General features: G+C 43.4%; 1 protein-coding gene across 1 annotated transcript in view; it reads left to right on the forward strand.

Moving 5' to 3' along the window:
- Positions 1-337: 337 nt before the first annotated feature.
- LOC147032614 (calcium-dependent secretion activator 1-like) overlaps positions 338-15,080 on the forward strand; it is a 488,157-nt gene continuing 473,414 nt past the window's right edge. The window contains exon 1 of the mRNA XM_085850762.1: positions 338-825. Coding sequence (XP_085706888.1) covers positions 433-825 — 393 coding nt within the window. The 5' untranslated portion in view covers positions 338-432. The remainder of the gene's footprint in view (positions 826-15,080) is intronic.

A 15,080-nucleotide genomic window follows, 5' to 3' on the forward strand; every position in this document is an offset into this window, starting at 1 on the left:
CACAAGCTACCGACAAGTCCTGCCTCAAACCACTCCATCTTCAATGCACCAGGTGTATACGTACCTGTGTATAATCCCTTTTAAACCTATCCACCTCCTCCACTGCCACTAACTTTCCGAGGAGAGCATTCCATGCCTTCACGGTGATGAACTATTTCGTTCTTCTCGATTTCAAGACAAAGAGGAAAAATAAATAATACCTTTCAGTTTACACCCAACCATCGATATAATGGTTCACGAGACGTGCTATAATATATTTAGCAGCTTTCGGAACTATTTGATGAAGTGACGCGATGACGTAATATCAAGGCGAATGACGAGGGACGGTCATGCCGTGACGTCATCACGTCTGCTGCGTTCGGCAGCTGCGGGCTGGGGGCGCTCAATTGAAGAGGCACTTGTCCTCGCCGGAGCGGGCAGTTCGTGATCACGATGCTGGACCCATCGTCGAGCGAGGAAGAGTCCGACGAGCTTGTGGAAGACGAAAGGAAAGAGGCGACTCCCGCGCTTCCTCTTGGTCGTGGCGGCGATGGGGGCTTGGGTGGTCGCAGGACACCCGCGACGGGGGTCGCGGCATCCGCGCCCGGTTCAAGCGGCGCTCCGCAGGGAGTCCCGACGCACGGTGCCGGCGGCTCGTCGGGACGGCAAGTCCGAGCGGACAGCCCGAGCCAGTCGCTGCCCACCGAGAAGGACGAGAGCGAGCGACTCCGGCGAGAGGAAGAGGAGCGCAAGCGGCGGCTGCAGTTGTACGTGTTCGTTCTTCGCTGCGTCGCGTACCCCTTCAATGCCAAGCAGCCCACCGACATGGCCCGTCGGCAGCAAAAGGTGCGCCCAGGGTCTCTCCCCTCCACCTGCACCACCAACACCACCACTAACACCACTTGTCGAGCTCGGGGGTCTTCCCGTCCGTGCGGCGGGAAAGTGTTCGCGCGGCTGTTCGACACGCGCGTTCAAACTTCCACCCTCCTCACTCTCCCTCCTCGTGCCTCCTCGTGCCGTTTCGCGCTTTATTCTCATTTCGATCGCTTTCCCGAACACCGAACACAATCGGTCACGTGCCGTGTGTACGTGAATCCGTGCGTGTCCCCGCACGTCGTGGTGGTTTAACATCGGCGGTGCCTGTGTTGTGGGACTGAAGGAAAACCATCCCCCCTCGTCGCACGGACAACTCGCTCGATCGTCCGGACCTGCTTTCCCGAGGTTCGGCGATCAATGTCATCCTCGGTGTGTCTTGATGCTTTCAGTTCATCGTTCGGGTTTGCTTCAACTTTTTCTTGTTGCTCTTCTCATGAACCTGCAATCTTTCCTTTTGGGGTTAAAAAGAGTTAACTTCTTTTTGTTTTCACCCGATGGCGTTTTAGTGATGTATTTTATTTTTTTTTGCATTCGTACAGTTGAAGTGGATGGAAAGTGCACACACACACACACACACACACACACACACACACACACACACACACACACACACACACACACACACACACACACACACACACACACACACATACATACACCATTGCGACCGAGCACGCACAGCACCATGTCTTGCCACACTTGACCATCGAGCCACACGCAGGAGCCGCCCCCATGGTCTAGGACTCTTCGGGGAGGAGCACCATTCAGATCTTGAAGTCCAAATCTATATACCTCAAAGGGTCCTGAAGCATGAGTCACATTTGCTCTACTGCTAGATACGGCGGCTGTACCCCCCCCCTTGAATTGACAGAAACATGCGGCGGCCGCAGTTTCTGAGGTGGCCTCAGGGTTGCCCTATGCCGTATGGCTATCTTTTACAGGCCGTAGAGGTCTCCATGGAATTATAGCGCAGAGTTGTAACTTTTTTCATTTCTAGGTTGGCCGTAGCAATTCGACAAGCCGTAGCCATGACGTAGATGTGTTCCACGTAGGGCGTACGGTGGGCTTGCGTTATTCATGCGTTTTCCGTAGGCTCTTATCAATGAAAAATGAATTTTGCCAACCCCCCAAAAATTACGACGGCCACACTATTTCCACGCTCGCCTTAGGGCCCCCCTGCAGTCGCCTTGCGGGCACCTTGAGGCTACCCTGCGTCTGCCTTAAATTCTATGGCCGCTGCAGGGACGCCCTAAAGTCACAGTGCGAAAATCAAATCAAAGACCGTACGGCACCCCCCACGTTTTCGGTCTCCACAATTTCTAAATACCCCGTGCGGCTACCCAAAAAATAAAAACATATGTGACTGCTACATTGTGTGACCGTGGAAATACTGCGGCCGCCCTATAATTGCTAGTGGCCGTAGATTTTTTTTGACCCTACGGCCCCCGAGTCAAATTTGACTGAAGCATTACTGTCATTCTGATTTAGACCGATGTTGTCAGCGATGTAAAATTTGTCTGGTGGGCTGGCCCATGAGTTTTTATTTTTATTTACATTTTTATTTTTTTGTTCAATACCCCACTTGATCTTTATTTGTCAAAATATAGATGGGACAATGAGCTAAATATTACTTCAGCAGTAGTGTGCTTTGTTGTGCAGCACCCCTTGATTGTGCTTGTCAATATAAAAGTTTTATTGTGATACGAGCAAATACCACCTGTCGCTTCGCTGACGGGAATACTAAATGGGGGTGAGGGAGAAAAAGAGGGTTGAGAGGGGTGGAGGAGAGTGAGGAGGTGAAGGGGGAAAGAGAGAGGAGGGAGGGAGAGTGAGGAGGGGTAGGAGAAGGGAAGGCAGACGTGCGGTGGAGCGTTAATTACGATTAATACTGTTTCATCAAAATGATTTTGCATAGAATAACAGTGAAGAGGGAAACAAAATAATGTCTGAAATCCATTTTCTACTAGTTAAACAATAAACACGGCCCAGAGATGAACATCGCCGGACGCATCTGGAGATAAAACCCGCTGGACACATCTGGAGACTAACACCGCCCGGACGCATCTGGAGACAAACTCGCATCCAGACAGAAACACTGCCCTGATTGGTGATGTTGGAATGAAATTTAAATCCATGACTGAAAAATTCTGAGGTTGTGCTCCTGCCGAGCTAACTTTCTCTTCATGGAATCGCATAAAAACAACTACTACAACTATTACTACAATTACTACTTAAACAACCACAAATGTTCCCAGATTCTTGTGGAGTTGGCTGGGGAACGTTTTTTGCCGAATTTAATGAACTGTTTGGCCAGTCCTGAAGTTTGGCTAAATCTTAGGAAATTGTAGTTTGTTGAGAGTTTGTTCCAACCACTCATCTTCCCCTTGCAAAATACACCGTGGGATCTTTAACATTCATCGACTAATGCGAGCACATTGGGCACGCTGCTTAACACCTATCTGAGGGACGACACACTTTGTGATTGCAAACTCTCTGTCTATGAAGCGCCAAGCCGACAGCTACGGTTGAGTGAGGAATCGAACCCAGACTAGACGGCTCAAAGGCAAGTGCCCTACCTCTGCATCATCTTGTTGGACTCGTCGCTGAACCACAGAAAAATATTTAGAATATCATTTTCCATGTTCGCTCAGCAACAATTCTCAACAATTTTGATGAAAAGGCTAAAAAAGTGAAGATTTTAAAATCAAGTTTATTAAATGAAGCAAATGTTTATTAATTGTGATTCCAAGTGTTTTGTTCAGGGAGACAAATGTTGCAGCTGCAAATAAAATGCACATGAAATTCAGCCATAAAAGCAAACATTACAGTGATGGTTCTTCCTAAAAAGGCTGTGCCTTCTGAATTGATTATCGTGTGAAATATATCTTACTTATTTAAATGGTTTAATTGGCTTGTTTTGAACATGTATCTCAGTTACAAAGGAAGCCACCTAGGCAGCTGAATGTTCACAGGCATCATTGTGTCCATCGACAGACAAGCTGCCTCAGCTTTGTGTTATCCTGTCAATGGATGTTTCAGTTTAAGGTATCCAACAAGTACAATCCTCGTCTTATCTGTCTGTGGATATAGCACTTCATCCATTCATGAAATAGAGGATGTGTCTCCTTCGCTTATCCTTTTTCCCACTTACTTTCTCCTTGTCTCTCTGTCTCTCTCTGTCCTTTTGTGTGTCTCTGTCTCTTGTCTGCTTGAATAAACTACAATGGCACTCGGTAGAACGCACACCCCTGCCAGACTGAACAGTTTACGTTTTCTTTCCCACTGATAGGCCAGATCTGGATTCGGACCGAGTAAAAATAAAATTGGCTTGCTCTTGTCACCTACCCGACTCGTCCACCATGTTTTGAAATACTGTATCATGCTACATATCATTTTTGGCCTGATCTCTCAATGGTAAAGAATCACTGAAATATTTTTTTAAAGTTCTCTTATCCGGATTCATATCTTCATCAAAATCGAAACAATTTGTCCTTGTCACATGCCAAACCTCTCCACCAAGTTTCGTCCGAATCCGTCCATAACTTTTTGAGATATCCTGCTTACAGACAGACTGGTGAAAATGTAACCTCCGTTCACCTTCAGTGGTGGAGGTAATCATCACCGATTATCCAGGTAGCGCAGAAACTTTTCGTTCGTGGTCACGCATCAGGTCCACCAAGCACCCGATGAAGGCGACTGCATTGCTCGACTATAGGGTTGTACTAAAGATGGGACTTTATGGAATTAATTTTGGGTGCAGGCAATAACTGGCCTACTCAACGTCATGAGACTCCGTGGGATCTTTAACGTCCACCAGCTAATCCCAGCAGATGAAACGCTCAACCTAACGTCCATCTGAGGAACGGCACAATTTGCAACAAAATGCCCTGTTGGTGAAGCACCAATCCATCAGTTTATAGTCGTGCTGGGAATCGAACCGAGACGAGACGGCGCAAACACGAGCATGCTACCCCAGAGTTATCCTGTCTGCCCTCTGAATAGCTCTCGGATTATGGTGCATGTCTCGGGTCCTGTTGATCCACTTAAGTTTTCATTTCTCGAGGGATTTGCTCAAGCTGAGAATGCATTTGGAATATAAAGACGAGCAAGCAATTTGAGGCAATAATTATGGTCCAAAGTTCCAAGGGCTTAAACACGAACAGGAAAACAATTTCTGTATCTTCTTATTCTTTCTCCCTATTATTTATAACACACCCTTTTACTTTGAATTAAAAATAAATAATTCCACAGGGAAATCGAACAGGTTAAAATTGAGATAGAATAGTGTATCTAAGGTGGCAATAATGCCGCAGAAATGCTTGAGAATATTCTGAGTCGGGGAACAATATGGTCGATATCTGGTGCCGCTCATAAACCTGGCCACATCTCTTCCTCCATTTTCCCTGTGGTTATCCACAGAGAAGAGTGACATTAATGGTGAGGGTGGAAAGTTGCTTGACATTTTCATGTCGTTGTGTCATGAACTTGATTTTGGAGCTTGGAATTGGTGAATGTGCATTATTCAACCGTGAGTTATCGTGTAAAGGCTTATCAACACAAATGTGTTAAACTTTGAGCCTAATCGTTTGGGGGCATTCTACATATTAGGTAAATGGTGAGGGATGGGAGAATGATGACATTTAAAGAATGTGACGGGAACTAGAAATTGCACCATTTTTGCATACGTAATACCTCCTCTTGTCTTGATGACAAACTGACATAGGGAAGGACTTTATCCGACCACAAACTACATCGCACAGTAATTTGTCAGTCTTTCACCTAATAACAAAAGGGGAGAGAATAAATAGAGACTTTTTCAGTTTAAAACGCTCAGATTATTGCAAAAATAAATAAGAATTGGACAACAGGATGGCACAGAGGTGCTCACATTTGCATTTGAGCTGTCTTGCCGACCTGAGTTTGATTCCCAGCCCAACTATAAACTCATGTCAGCGCTTCATGGGTAGGACGTTTCGTCAATGAGTGCACCGTACCTGAGGACGTTAGGCGAGGGATCCATATGCTAGCATTGGTGTTGTTGGACATGAAATATCCCACGGTGTCTTCTGACTATGGGCAGGTGAGTTATGTCGAGAATCCTAAACAATGCCCAATTTCCTGTCATAACCAGCCGCATTTGAGTGACGGGCCTGGCCACCTGGTTTGTGAGAGACTTGGGACAATCTTCCATGCTCTGAACTGCTGACCCTAAACGAATAATGGGACTTGGCACAACATGACGAGTCATGTTGACCATGTAATAACAAAAGGAAAACTAGTCGGGCATTCGGAAAAGGGCAGACCTCAGCCAGGCTGAACAGTACATTTTGCAGCCGCTGATGAGGACCTTAACCAACCAAAATCTAATCTGCTTGTTCATGTCACCGACCTAACTCATCCACCAAGTTTTGTCTCAGCCCGAACATAACGTCTTGAGATATCGTGCGATATGTTGTTCCGACCCAATCCCTCAATGGTGAAGAATCACTTTTAAAAACTCCAGGATCTGGATCCGGATCCAGATCTTCACCAAAATCTAATCAATTCATCCTTGTGAAACACCAAAACTGTCCGCCAAGTTTCATTCAAATCCGCCTCCAACTTTTTGAGATATCTTGCTCACGGGAAGACAGATAGACAAACAGACAGACAAATAGGAGTGAAAACATAATCTCCATAAACCTTCGGTCGCAGAGATCTCATGTATTAAATTTTTTTGAATCGAGCTGCAAACCTGATCTTATATATATGTATGTATGTATAAAAATAAAATGACCGTTTTTACAGCCATTTTCCCTGCTGTGCAGGGGTTTGGCTTTTTCTTGAGGCAATGTTTTATGGCCGGATGCCCTTCCTTTCGCCAACCCTGGTCGCCTCTTACAACAGACAGGGATACGGTGCACCTATTCCAACCGGGGCATACACCGGGACCAGTACACTGGTACTCACTTCGCTGACCTTGGAAGGATGACAGGCTGAGTCAACCTCCTGGTGTGTATTAATTCAAGTGGCCAACGGGAATTGAACTCAGGACCCTGGGATCCCAAGCCACCACCCTAACCACTAAGCCAACACCAGGCTTATATACACACACACACACTCACACACTCACACACTCACACACTCACACACTCACACACTCACACACTCACACTCACACACTCACACTCACACACTCACACTCACACTCACACTCACACATATGTATTTGGTGGTAGGATTTGCACTCCAGCCACCATAAAACCCTTCATTCCGCAAAACACAAAAACGCAAAGAAATCTGAGAACCAACCCCATGGGAGTACCTCCTGTACAGCTTCCCTTCCCAGGGCAGCTCGCCGGATGACGGGATTGTGGCAAAGCCTTCGGGACCCCCAATCTTTGAACTCACCGTAGGGCAAAGAAGAATTTTGTCTCTCAAGGGACACTGGATACTATTGACCAGAGTTGCAGGGCCAGGCTGAATGGCAGAGCTGAGCTGTTTAGGGAGCTGAGGCGTAAAACTGTACGTGCACTAAAGGTGGACAAGGAGGCCTATGTGCGAGCAATCTGTGAGGGGGTAGAGCATCACCTGTGGACAGATGATACTCGTCCTGCTTATTGGGGAATTTGTGCAGTGTGTTCATCCAAGCCCATCCCTCAGTGTACTGCAGTTAGAGCAGAGAGTGGTAGGCTCTTGACAGAGGAGTCTGAAGTGAATGCCCGCTGGGCCAGTTACTTTGAGCGGTTGCACCAGACTGATCCACCAGCTGTCGAGTTGGATGTCAGCGGTGTTACAATCCCTGTTGCTGACCCTCAAATCCACTGTGGTCCACCTTTGCTTGTGGAAACACGGGCTGCGGTGAACTGGTTGAAATGGGGTGAAGCTCCAGGGAAGTCTGGCATCCATGCTGAACCTCTCAAGGCTGGTGGAAATGCTGCACTTGTGTCGTTGCATGCAGTTCTGTGCTCTGCCTGGAACACAGGCATCATCCCAACTGACTGGAAGATGGGCCTTGTTGTCCCTCTCTGGAAAGGGAAGGGTGATCGCCAAGACTGCAACAACTACTGAGGGGTGACGCTGCTCTCAGTGCCGGGCAAGGTCTTTGCTCGGATAATTCATGATAGGGTTCGCCACCATCTGCTTGAGCACCAGCGTCCAGAGCTGTCAGGCTTTACACCAAATAGGTCAACGATTGACCGTATCCTTGCTCTTCGGGTCCTCACCGAACGCAGACGAGAGTTTCGGCAGGGGCTGCTTGCAGCCTATGTTGATCTCTGTAAAGCGTTCGATTCAGTGAATCGGGATGCCCTCTGGAGGATTCTAGGTCTTCGTGGGGTGCCACCAAAACTGATCGATCTGATGTCTGAACTCTGGTACTGAGAATGCTGTGAGATGTGGTGGTACCATCTCTGACATTTCCAGTTGTTACTGGAGTTCGTCAGGGGGTGTGTACTGGCCCCCACACTTTTCAGCACTTGTATGGACTGGATTCTTGGGAGGATGTTGGAGAGATCAAGCTGTGGTGCATCGTTTGGGAATGTCAAGATCTCTGACCTTGATTTCGCAGATGATGCAGTCATCTTTTCGGAGACTTTAGATATCCTTTTGGGGGCCCTCGAGGTGCTGAATGAAGAGTTGGAGCCACTGGGATTGCGGGTTTCCTGGGTCAAAACTAAGATCCAGGCTTTCAATGACATCTTGGATGCTGCTGTCCTGTCTGTGCCTGTTTGTGGTGAGGATGTTGAGGTCATTGAGAGATTCACTGACCTTGCCAGTGGTATTCATGTATCTGCTGGCTGTGAGTCAGCGGTCAAGAGACGTCTGGGTCAGGCCTGAGGAGCACATACATGCATATATATGTGTATATATATATATATATATATATATATATATATATATATATATATATATATATATATATATATATATATATATATATATATATATATATGTGTGCCGGCGCTGCCGGTACTTATGCGGGAGGATGGAAGTCCGAGCTTCATGTCCTTGTTGCTTCCAGTATTGCTCTGTGGATGCGAGACTTGAACTCTGACCAAGGATCTGAAACGGAGACTTAATTCCTTTGGTACCAGGTCTCTTCGGAGAATCCTTGACTATCGCTGGTCGGACTTTGTGTCCAATGAGCGGTTGCTGAGAGAGACCCAAATGAGATTTGTTACCTGCATAGTCCATGACCATCAGCTGTGGCTGTATGGGCATGTGGCTCGTTGTCCTGACGCTGATCCTGCTCCCCAGATTCTTTCAGTGAGGGAGTCTCCTGAGTGGAGGAGGCCAATGGGCCGACTACGTGCCTCGTGGTTGAGGCAGGTTGATCGGCATCTCAAGGAGATGGGGATGGGCCAGGCATCTGCCTGGGGAATGGCCGGACGGAGGCTCCTGGAGTACCGGCAGAAAGTGGACGCAGCGACGTGCTGCTCTGGCACATGCTCCCATATCTGACCTGTATGTATATATATGTATGTATATATTTATATATACATTTATATATATATATATATATATATATATATATATGTATGTATATATATATATATATATATATATATATATATATATATATATATGTATGTATGTATATATATATATATATATATATATATATATATATATATATATATATATATATATATATATATATATATATATATATATATACATACATTTATATCCACATATCAATACATGCATATATATTCAGGTCAGGTATGGGAGCATGCGCCAGAGCAGCGCATACAGTATGTATGTATATATATATATATATATATATATATATATATATATATATATATATATATATATGTATTATGCCTTTCAGGGTTGGCAGGCATGACAACTTCGTGATGAGGTCATCATCACGACGTTGGTCCAAGTCAGGAGAATTTCATCATTGCATTAATATATATATATATATATATATATATATATATATATATATATATATATATATATATATATATATATATATATATATATATATATATATATATATATATATATATATGACATTCCCTTGCTGTTGCCTTTTGTTTTACTTCATTTTTTGTCAATCTCTATTTTCCATCATTTTGTTGATAAACCTCCGCCATCAAAGATGGACGGAGATTACTGTTTTCACCCGTCTGTTTGTTTGTTTGTTTGTTTGTTTGTTTGTGAACAGTATTACGGAAAAACTCCTGGACGGATTTCGACGAAACTTGGTGGTGGGATTAGGTATGGTCCAAGGATCATGCCATTAGATTTTGGACTTGGTCCAAAGTCCAATATGGCCGCTATGGCGGCCATTTTGAAAAAATATTTGAAATTTTGTTTTTGCATTTATACATGTTTTAAGTGATTTCCAACCAAAAAAAAAAATTGTTGGAGAAAAAAAACAAACAAAATTTGCAACTTTTTTTCAAAAAAATTTCGATTTTATTTGAAAAATATTTGAATTTTTTTTGAATTTCTACATGTTTTAAGTGATTTCCAACCCCCCGACCCCCCCCAAAAAAATGTGTTCGAGAAAAAAAACTAAATTTTGCAGCTTTTTTTTTTCAAAAAAAATTTCGATTTTTTTTTTTTTTTTTTTTTTGGGCATTTCTACATGCGCGTTGATCTAGTTTAGTTTATTCAATCGTGGTTCAGTAGTCTGATCCGTTTTGACCTACAATGAATAGGATATCAGGTTCACTTCAGTGACCCAGCAGTATTGTCGGCGGAGGTTTTGCACTCAACCGAGTGGTGCTCCCCCTCTAGTTATTTATATATATATATATATATATATATATATATATATATATATATATATATATATATATATATATTCTTCTTGTTAGCCTGTCCCCCCACACAGCAGGAGATGGGGTTTTGCAATTGTGTGTGTCTGTCCGTCTCGTACCTTCTTTTTTATTTCCATTTTTTTTTTTTTTACCATTTGAGTTTTTGTCAACAAATTTTCAACTCAACCCTTATGAGAATATCTAGAAAATAACGAAAAATTGGGTCAAAATATGAAAAGGCAAAGTCATAGTGACGACAAATAGCCATTATTGGCCACAAATAGCCACTGCCTACTGCAGTGCGTCAAGCATGAGACACCCGTTTTTTTTTTATTTAAAAAATTGCTTCCGTGTTTCTTTATTTATTTATCATTGAGATTCGGTGTGTTTGGCCAGCCCATAAAAATTTTTTCCAGTTGAGCTTTTGTCATCAAATCTTCAACAAACCTTCATTATGACATTGTGGAGAACACATTAATAAAGCGTGCAATGTTTTTTTTTTTTTTTAATAGTCGTTTTCGTCAAGTTTAGTTTGACTACAAAGTGGACGTGGACAGGCTTTGCATTTTGAGATGTTTTGTCATTTTCTTTATGATGGTAATTGTCTCTGGTTGTGCTGTTATGATGAGTGCTGTATGGCTTTAATCATTGAATATTGGCTGGCCTCTTTAGATAATAACTCGAGCTTTGCATGATGATGAACCCAAAATTTAACTTGTCCTATTTAATGATGTCTAACCCAACTCAATAAAAATGAATTCAAATGGTATTATCTACCTTGGGTATGTTCTAACCATGTTCTTTCAGAAAAATATAGTTCAAATGTCACTAACTTAATGGTGTATGTTTGTTGAAGTATCAACTGTTGATGCTGAAGTTTGTTAAAGTATCAGCATGGAATGGTTAGGCGATTGCATTCTTGATTTGGATTGAAACTGATGAGGTCTCCATGGTTTGGAACTGTGTTTCCACTGCCAAGTCCAAGAAGATTGAGTATTCTTTGTATTGTTGTCTACATTGGTGTTCAATAGGTTCATACTTGTTAAGGTTATTTGTGGGGTTTTTTTGTTTTTTTCCAATGGTAATTCAAATATTTATCATTTAGATTGGAAATTGGATGGCTGCATTGGAATATATTGATGAAATGGATGGGATAATTGCAGTGTTTGTCATTTAGTGTGTCTTGATGGTGATCTCCGGTCACAACAACCCTTATCCATAGAAGGATATGGCTGAGGGTTGTTGTGACCTGAGGTCACCATTAACATTTGCACAAATTTTGAAAAACAAGGTGTGTGGTATGTATGGGCCATCCTATAGAGGGCATGCCGAGTTGAAGTTCCATCTGCTAGCATTTGCTTGTGGACATAAAGATCCTTTGTTACCTTTTGAAAAGAGTAAGACATTGTTTGTGGATCTGTGACTAAATTCCTGCTGGGATCTGCAGAGTAGTGGGGGGCACTGCATCAGCGTTTTTTTTTCCATGTCTCTAGAAATGAGGAAAGCCACTACTAATCAGGTGCTGCATATGCATGCATTGATAATTTTAATATTCAGAAAGAGTCAGAGAAGAATTAGCAATAAGAAGATCCCTTGCTTTGAATTGATTTTGTTTGACTGGTTGTCTGAAGCTTCTGATACATGGAGAGAGAGGATGGCTCCCGTCTATTAAGGCATTTTGCATTGGTGTAGCTGTTATATGATTCAAAGTGAAAATATCCAATTCTGTGATGAGGCCAACCCAGTTGAGCCTCCTGCACCTGGTTGAGGAATATCTCACAGAACTACAACTTGAGGTCTGGATCATCTTAATTTGGAGTATTGAAGAAGCCGGTCAAAAGAGAACAATATGGTGCCATGAAAAGGATGATTTTTTAAAAAACAACCTTAATTCCAGGCAATAAACGACAAAGTGCATCACTCAACTAAACGGTGGAATTTCTGAACGAGACACATGCCCCGTTAAACCGAAGGAAAGGAGGCAACTAATGAGCCACATTTCACGGTGTGGGTGGGGTGGGGATCAATTTTACTACACTGTCTCCCTGAAGTGGTGCCAAATACCTTACAACAGGTGGGGGGGGGAGGGAACAAAAAAAAGACACAAAATTGCATCTCAGCTCATTTTTCACCAGAACCAAAGACTATTGAGATTAGAGCAGTGCTGTTGACCACAAAAAATGTGGCAATTAACTCCTGAGGTGGAGTATTAAGCAGGTGCATCAAAACAGAAGTGGAAGGAAAATGCTGATCACATCCATCACTGAAATTCCTTTGAATTTCAAGAATGAACAACACTGTAGTAAAGGTTCAAAGGAAGCATAGAATTTAGAGTGATCATGGTGTGGGACGACAAAAAAAATAACCTTGTTGGCCAAAGCGTAACAGCCTCCATCCATCCATTGGGACCATACTCTGTACAGAGCGTCAGTGCTGCTGATGCAGTCTCCTGGGCGATTGGGCACAATTCTGGACAGGTCTCCACTCCGATGCAGGATACTCAAATGGCTCGATCATCCCAGCAAGCCGGTACTCATTTTGCCGACCTCTGAAGGATGACAGGCTGAGTCAACCCCACCTGGTATTAATTCAATGGCTGAGTGGGATTTGAATTCAGGGCCTTAGGATCCCAAGCCCACCACCCTAACCATGAAGCCAACATCAAGCATAACCTTGCCATGTCAGCCTTTATTTCAGCTTCCTGGGTCTAGTCAAGACCTCTCAGGACATCTTAAGGCTAATCGTCACGATTATTTAATGGTTTAACCACCCGCAACAGCCTGCCGGCTTTAATATGTCATCGCTCCATTGCAAACAAAATTTGATATCAAGCATCAAAAATGGAAATATTGTCACAAGGCTTATTTTTCTTTCACCAAATCCTCATGCCTTGTCCACATTAGTTTTGGCTTCACAACACTATTGGACATTGGTTGAGGAACATCTGGAAGGGCCTCAGAATGAAGCGGGGTCTGAGCTCCAGAATAGCCTTGGAACTCCGGCTTTGTTGCATCTCGTCCTTGCTTGTCTCTGCTGAGGTATGGAGAACAGAGTATGTGGTGAGACTTTCCCTCAACGTTCTGTGACAATATTGTGTCTGCACTCGCTGCAGCAACATATCAACAAGTGGTGAAACAAGTTCTATGATGATGTTGCAAACTTGTTTAAAGACAACTTCCACGTTGTGGATATACATACAGTATTCACGCTGTGATGAGTTTGAACCTCTCTGTCCATTAATAACGATTGAGTGCTTTATTTTTTTTCATTATATCGATGCAGTCAAATTTATTTATGTCATTTACAGAAGAAAAACACAAAATACAGTATGTTTGCAGAGGTCCTTGAAACATTTCTGCAGTACCATTATGCGAAGGCATTTTGGCTGTCGACGCGATCTGTTTTGGTACGCGCTCAGCCTTGACGATCAATATTTGCTGTTTTGCCAGTGTTTGTCTACAGCTCCTTGCCTTCCTTTCTGCCCTGCACACCGTTGATAGAAACATACTGATGGATTGTGAGTGTGGCTCGCTTTGTCGTGATCATTCAATATTTGCAGAGGTGGGAATGTCAACCCTTGCTCACTTGGAGGGACCTTTTCGCTCGAGTCGTGATGGGTGACCTCTGCTCACGAATGGCATTGGTAAATGCTGATGGGGCTTTAGAGTTGAAAGCTTGCCCATAAGCACTGTCTGTTCTGTTGTCTCGCATCTACTGCATAATGTTAGCGATTATTAACCCTTTTTTAAGCCAATGAAACTGCAATGTAAAATGATGTCTCATCTCATCTTGCTAAATTAATCAGGTCATGAGCTGGCAGAGCACATTACATTTGGCATACTTGCTTTGAGCGTGTTAGCCTGGATTTGATCCCCAGCAGGTGTAGGATCTGACTGCAAATTAGCAGTACTTTGCCGGTAGAGAATTGCAACATATAATATTTAATCCTTTAGGAGATGTTAAGCCCACTGTCTCATCTGTTGAAGACCTATGGTGGCTTTCATAAAAGAATAGGCCATTGTGTGTTTGCACTGCGGCCAAATTCCTCATTTATACCAGAGTTCAGGAGTGTTTCGGCACTGAATTTGAGAAGCAACCTGTTTGTGTTTTATTTTATTTTATGTATGTATTTATGGTTACAAAATCTTAATGGCAATGGGTGGTGGAGCAAGGTCAAGGGATGTGTTATGCATATTTGTTTTTCAGACAATGTGGGAAAAAACAACCTAAAGGTAAATGGAGTGTTCTTGGCCACATTTTCTTAATTTGGTCATGTGGATGTAGTTGTTGCTGCTGCCAAAAGATAGTGTTTTCGTGGCCATTCCAAATTTGAGGCTCAAGTACAAAACATAGATTGATGTGATGTGTGGACTAGACGAGACTAGAATCGACTCGAGTAGGCAGCTGCACATTACCTCTTCCTCGAAGGTTATTTGTGAGCCTGCTGAGTTTTTACCGACAATC

Source organism: Eptatretus burgeri, chromosome 2 (assembly GCF_056783735.1).
Source record: "Eptatretus burgeri isolate ZD-2024b chromosome 2, Ebu_testis_v1, whole genome shotgun sequence".
In the NCBI taxonomy this organism is placed as follows: Eukaryota; Metazoa; Chordata; class Myxini; order Myxiniformes; family Myxinidae; genus Eptatretus; species Eptatretus burgeri.